The sequence below is a fragment of the Suricata suricatta genome, chromosome 14 (genome assembly GCF_006229205.1).
Source record: "Suricata suricatta isolate VVHF042 chromosome 14, meerkat_22Aug2017_6uvM2_HiC, whole genome shotgun sequence".
Classification (NCBI taxonomy): domain Eukaryota; kingdom Metazoa; phylum Chordata; class Mammalia; order Carnivora; family Herpestidae; genus Suricata; species Suricata suricatta.
This window is the reverse complement of record NC_043713.1, coordinates 64,286,555-64,293,106: the sequence shown is the minus strand read 5'-3', so window position 1 is coordinate 64,293,106 and position 6,552 is coordinate 64,286,555. Positions and strand designations below refer to the sequence as shown.

Below are 6,552 nucleotides of genomic sequence, written 5' to 3'. Positions count from 1 at the left end.
TTCTCTTTGTACAGATGCTGTTTATTGAGATTTTAGATAAGCAGCTTATCAACGTGGAAAACCAGCCTCAGTGCGCCAACATAGCCGTGAGAGACGGCGGCAGCTAAATGGGCTGCGCGTGCCTTGCGGGCGTGGAATGGCTTCTCACGTGGGATGGGACTTCAAACGTGCACTAGTCAAGGGTCTACTGGGGGCGGGCTCTAGACCTCCACTGGCACAATCAACGTGAAGAGAGAGCAAACCGAAGGATAATTTTACAGGCACGTCTAGATTTACAACAGCTAATGCTGTAGGCAATGCACAACAGGAAGCGAATTTCTTTCTTTACGGGTGTGACACTTTGCCAAGAATACAGTTAAAGTTACCACGTTGATGGCTGCCCAGTGAGGAAGACAGGCAGAGAGAAATGTCAGCACGTGAGGACGGACCCCCTCTCCCAGGGACCGGCCACTCTGGCTCACATAAACCCTGAAGGGTCTGCCCACTCGAAAATAAGGCCCCTTGCACATAAAACCTCTGGCAAAGTTTTAATCCTATATGAGGGCACTTGCCTTTCAGATCCCGTGTTCCAAACCACTGGGAAGCAGGGAGGGGGCAGGGGAAAATCACGGTCAAGTGTGCAGCTCCAGGAAGTGGTGTTCTTAAACACAGCTGGCCACTCACGACGAGTGCCGAGGGCGGACCTCTCGTTCCGCACTTGGGAAGTCAGGTCCAGCATCGAGTCTGGGGCGACGGCCAGTCGGGCGGGACCCGGCCCCTCGGAGCAGGAGATGCTGTTCCGCAGGCGGCGCTCGGCTCCTGAAGGTGAGGTCCACCTGCCCCAAGGGCTTCGATGACGCCGGGCTTTAAAACTGACATCAAGAGGGAGTCCTGCAAAAATGCGTTACCAAGACTCGATTATGACGCGGCCAGCGCAGAAGGGAGCGTCCGGGGTGCCGGTCAACGGGCAGGACGGCCTCTGAGGAGGTAGATGCGAGCGGCACTTCACGGCAAGGCTGCTGTTAGGTGCTGTGGAGAAAGCGCAGGCGCCTCTCGGCTCGGAGCGGACGGGAAGCTGTTGTTGAGAACAGCCGGTGGCAGTTGGGGACGGCTGTTCGCCCCACCTGGCTGCGCGCGTCATTTCCACTTTAGTTTGTGAAAAACAGAAAGGATGGCCTTTTCTTTAAATAACAAACTACACAAATAAAAAGGAGCAGAAATAAGGAATGCTTCCATGAAAACAAATGTTAATGATTCAATAAATAATATAAAATGCTTTTGTGCTAAAATAGAACTCTTTATATATATATATATATTTATATATATGCAGTTTACCAATCTTTATGTTACCCAGAAAAGGCCAAATCTATTATAATCATTTAAAACATAGAAAAACACAATTCAACAACAGAACATAAAAAATGGCCAGTGTTTAGCTTACAAACCACATACGATATATACATCATGGGATATTAATCAACTGAGACACAGGAGAGAAAGTAAATTTCAAGTCCTCGGTAATTACAAATGCACGGTTAGAAATATTTCTCCATTCCCTACCCTTACATGAAAGACGTGTTACATTAGGACAAGAAAATATGGGAACAGAGTTAACAGTCTTCAGAGAGGAGTTTGAGATTGTGGTGTGAGAGTTTCCTCTAAGAATGTTGAGTTTCAATAACTTCCAAAGGCAGTTTTTATTCCTATAGGTTTTGGATGAAATGCATATACTGTTAATACATTTTCTGTAGTGTGTGTGTGTGTGTGTGTGTGTGTAAGTAAAGGTAATTTAACACTTGGGGTGCTGCGTTTACTGGTCAGTGCTCCCTGGCCGTGTCAGTGAAAGGCTGGGCACAGGGCACCGCGGGGCAGGGAGGGACATCCCTGTCTCTTAGCTGTAAAAGAGGTCTGTTAGTCTCTGAGGGTGAAAGAAATCTAAAGTTCATTACGACCTGAGGAAATTGTATTATTTTAGAGTTCAACTTTCATTAATTTGACAGGAAAAAAACTTATTTGAATGTGGCCTGGGTAAAAAGAAAATATTCATATTCATTTGAATTAAAGCGATGAATTCAAACCTCTGGAGGCAATCTTTCATGGGAGGGAGAATCAGGCTACATCTTTAGGAAAAAAAATTGTTTTCAAAATTTAAACTACTAGAACTCATTTGGAAGATTTCATTAAGTAATCTCTTAACCCTACACGGGGCTCGAACTTGCAACCCCAAGGATCAAGAGTCCCGTGCTGTGCCAGCCAGGCGACCCGTATTAAAGCTCGCTCTAGAAGTGGGCATGGCTTAAATAGCAAGCCGAGGGCTGTGATTTGGCAGGCGGGGGGTGGGGGGTATCCCCGTGGCCTCAGTGGATGTGCAACAGTGTCTGCAGCTGGCCACGGCGTCCTGGGGACGGCCACCCAGACCCCGTGACTGGCCCTCCGGGTAGCTGCAAGGCATGCACAAACAGGGTGTCAGCGCCGGGTTAGGACTGGGCAGAGTCCTGATGGAAAGCCAGTGGCCTATTTATAAGTTTAGAGGCTCCATAAGTGAAAATAAAGTGACCATGTCTTGCAATAACTAACTCCTGTCTCAAGGAGGGAAAGAATCAGCCAACTTTAAGTCAAGCGTTTGCCTGGTGCTTGGTGTAAAGGTTGTTGAGTTTTTACCTGCAAGTTAATGTCTTCTTTCCTTTGCCCCATTTCTACCACTGCTCTGGTCCAGGTGGGGGCGCCCAGTCCTAGAGCCCCCGGCCCCCGGCCACCACCTGCACAGAAGCCAGGAAGCCCAGCTCCCCCTCCTCTCCGGGCACAAATGTGTCGGTCCTTAGGGGCGGAGAGGAGGTAATTCATCAGGCGTCTGGACGGCCCAGAAATACTTCCCTGAACGCGACTGAGAAAAAACCACGAGTGATGGCGTCTTACAAGATAAGTCTTAACGCCAGCATCTTTCAGAGTATGTTTTATACATTTACACCGGGTGACGGAGGTCCAACTTTGAGAACCTGGTCTTCTTCCTGACATGAAAAATCGATTCCATCGAAAAGGCAAATGCTGTGATTGAATTGGCCTGACCACAAATGCCGGGTGAAGTTTTTTTTAAATCATCAGAGGAAAACCACTCTTGGATCTTTGTTCGTGTGGTTACAACTCACTGTCGATTGCTAAAAGGTATTTTTTAATGGCCAGAGAGGACCTTAACCCGATGGTTTCTGCTATCCGCGGGGCACACGTCCAGTCGCAAACCGCGCTAAGTCGTGCTTCCGGGGGACGGCTGTGCCGTCGCTGCGGTGTCCCCGACGGCTGGCCCTTCTATGGGTTCTGAAACCGCGACGTCAGCGAACTGGCCACTCATTCCCGTTAGCACTGAAGCAGCTCGTTTCTAAAAGTTTGGCTGAAAAAGCGTACTTCAACCTGACACAGAGGGAAGAGCCATGAGCCCCCCAGTGCCGTGAAGGAGCAAATGCACCAGAGAGAATATTTCAGCTTAAAGAAAGAACCTTGGACTCACGTTTTTCATGGATTCTGTACGTGTTGTATAGGAGCTAGAGGTAATCTTCATTTTTTCACTTTGCTCTATTAATTCCTGTGATTTACGAAATCAAGATGGTGTAATTTTATAAAAATATTATCAACTTTATCTTCCTTGAATGATGAGAAAATGTGTGAATTTTTTCCTTTTTAATGGTCCAAACGTAGGAAGGGTCAAAAGTCTAGGAACGGTGTGACACTCTTAAAACCTTCTGAGACAGCCAAGTATGCCAAGGCTTCCAAACCAGCAGCCTGGGGCGCGCGGGTGGTGTCGTCAGCTGGGCATCGGACTTCGGCTCAGGTCATGATCTCACGGTTCGTGGGTTCGAGCCCCACATCGGGCTCTGTGCTGGCAACTAGCTCAGAGCCTGGAGCCTGATTCGGATTCTGTGTCTCCCTCTCTCTCTGACCCTCCCCTACTTGTGCTGTGTCTCGTGTGCGTGCAAAAATAAACACTAAAAAAATAATAATAAAACAAACCAGAGGCTTTCTTCGGCCACGCAAGGCCATGCAGGCACAAGGTGCTGGCACAGAAGGGTCCCAGAGTGTCTTCTGTCTGGCAGCAGAGAAGCTGGCCCCGTTCCAATGCCTGTGGGGACAAGTGCAGGTAGGACACAGGCCAGACGAGACCCCAGCACTGGGAATTAAGGGTGAGGCAAAAGGGCTCCTCTCAGGATATTTTCCCATTCATGTTTCCTTCTAGAAGACCTGTTCTCCTCTGGAGCAAACACGGGATCTTCGCGGTGCGCTGCTGTGGCTCTCGCTCTCGGCTGTGAAAGGGGAGACCCAGAGCCCGGCCCCTAGGGGGTTTGCACACGAGGGCCTTGACTCCGTCCAGCGGGGACACGGGGCACAGCACACGGTCAATGCTGAGGGGCCGGTGACAGCTCACCACGGCTGGGAAGGCGCTCACCTTCTATGAGAAACGACAACTTCTCGGTGGCTAGTGTTTTCTCCTTCTGTTGTTTCTTTCTTTCTTCTTTTTTTGAAAACACCAGTGAACGCAAGTCTTCCCTTGCAGGGCAGGGGAAGGCAGGTACACGGGGCACCTCCCACCCCTGCCGGCAGTTGGGGGCAGAACGGAAACGCTCCTTTAGGCCCCACCTGGCCGCTGAGGTCCCTCCATATTTCTTTTCCTAAGTAGCTCCTACGAAATAAAACACCTTTGCTAATTATCTTTCAAACTCTCCAAATAGACTTTCATGAAAAAGTACTTACTTCCCCAGTGGACACAGGACACGGAGATTTGGGCCCACTGAAAATACCGAGGGCAGGATGCAGACAGCTACGATCAGTTGTTTACATCGCTAGTAGATGCGTTAGAAACATACAAGACTGCACTAAGAAGAAGACAGATAAAAATTATTGTCCTTATTTTCAGTCTGATGATGGAGAGGACCTCACTGGGTTACACACTTCTTAGAGCCCAGGATTTACTTGGGGCATGAAAAGGGCGCAGGTCGCGTGGCGGGAGAGCAAACCAGGGGGAGAGGAGACGATGCCTCGGGGATGAGGCGACCGGCCTTGGCGCTCCACCGTCGTCTGGGGCGTGGGGCGACCCCCGGGGACAAAGCACACTCACTACGGACAGGCCAAGGCCGCAGGAAGGTCAACAGACACGGCTAGCCCACCGGGACACATTCATTCTTTAGTCAATGGGATTCACTGTAAGTTAGACTGCGACGCGAGACAGAGCGGCTCTCCTCCCTGTACACACCCGTGTGCACGCGTGTCCCGAGGCACAAGGCACCGGAATGGGCGTGTCCGGGAACTGCCTACTGTCAGAACCTTTGACGGACTGACCCCCCCGCGTCCTGCACACCCAGACATGCGAAAGTGCTATTTCGTTTATTTGAAGATGTCTGAACAATCCCTGTGGCCCTGGGAGCCAAAACCCCGCTGCCTCGCCTTCGGGGCCCGTCAGGCCTTCCCGGGCTCCACTACGAGTGACTGCCACCTTCCTCTGAGGGCACGCTCCGTCTGTTCCCCGTCGGAGGCAGGCTGGGGCCTGTGTGGTTCCGACCCACAGCGGGGGCCTGCGTGCAGCTTTCTCGGCAAGGACCCTCGGCAAGGACCCTCGGCTCTGAGCCCAGGGCAACGAGAGGTCAGTGCGCCCCGGCTGACATCCGGCCCCACAGCAGGGGGGCAGATGCAAACAGAACCAGTACGTAAAACGCGGCCTCACTGGGGCTGTCTGTGCCCGACGCCACGCCGTCCCGGCAAATGTAACGTGTGTTTGATGATCAGACATACAGATTGAAGGGACAGGCAGGAATCATTTCAAGTCCTAAGTTCATATATGCCCAAACCAGTAGGTGACGAAGGAGGAGAACTTTCACTGGTTTCTTCAGTAGTTCCGAGTGTGGACAGAGGTGATACATAGGAGGCACTCGGGGAGGGAAAGCGGGGAGGGAGGCCGGCCCCTGCCCGCAGGCGGTCGGAGCTCCTACCGGGAGCACCTCAGTTTCCTGGGCCCTCCCGGCCGTGGAGAGGCCCTAGGGACAAGGGGACCGAACCTCCGACCCCTGGACGTCTCCAGAAGGCTCCGTCTCAGGAGCTGAAAACCCCGGATGGGCTTCCTCGCAGCCCTGTCTCCCCAGGACCCTCGTGCCTGGGTGTCAGAGGCCAGTGCTGTTCCTGTGGCAGAGGGGGGGCTTGGACATCTCGACCACGCTGGAGCGGGACTTGTTGAGGAACTTGGGGGCACGTCGCAACAGCCGCTGGGCCTCCATAAACGTCTCGGTCAGTTCCTTCTTCCACTGCACAAACTCGGGGTCGCTCTGCACAGAGACACAAAGGGACACGCTGCAGCGGCCTGGCCCGCCCTGCCGACGGCCCGGCGCCTCTGGTCATGACTGTGACAGGCTGCGCTCTGGACCACTGCCCGCTTCCCCGAGGGCCACACGGGACCTCCCCTGGGAAGCAGGGTGAGGCGGGCGAGGCCCCTCAGGGGACCCCCCTGATCCCCACCCCGAAACACTGCTGGCGACCGTTCAGAAATGACCTCTGGCTTCTGATTTCTGAACTCAAACCTTCGGTAAAACAGTCCCG

General features: G+C 52.4%; 1 protein-coding gene across 1 annotated transcript in view; it reads right to left on the bottom strand.

Moving 5' to 3' along the window:
* GRK3 (G protein-coupled receptor kinase 3) overlaps nt 1-6,552 on the bottom strand; it is a 67,866-nt gene continuing 61,314 nt past the window's right edge. Inside the window, exons 20-21 of the mRNA XM_029922437.1 lie at nt 4,720-6,316; nt 1-1,174 (exon numbers count right to left, since the gene is read on the bottom strand). Of these exons, the coding sequence (XP_029778297.1) occupies nt 6,120-6,316 (197 nt within the window). The 3' untranslated portion in view covers nt 1-1,174; nt 4,720-6,119. The remainder of the gene's footprint in view (nt 1,175-4,719; nt 6,317-6,552) is intronic.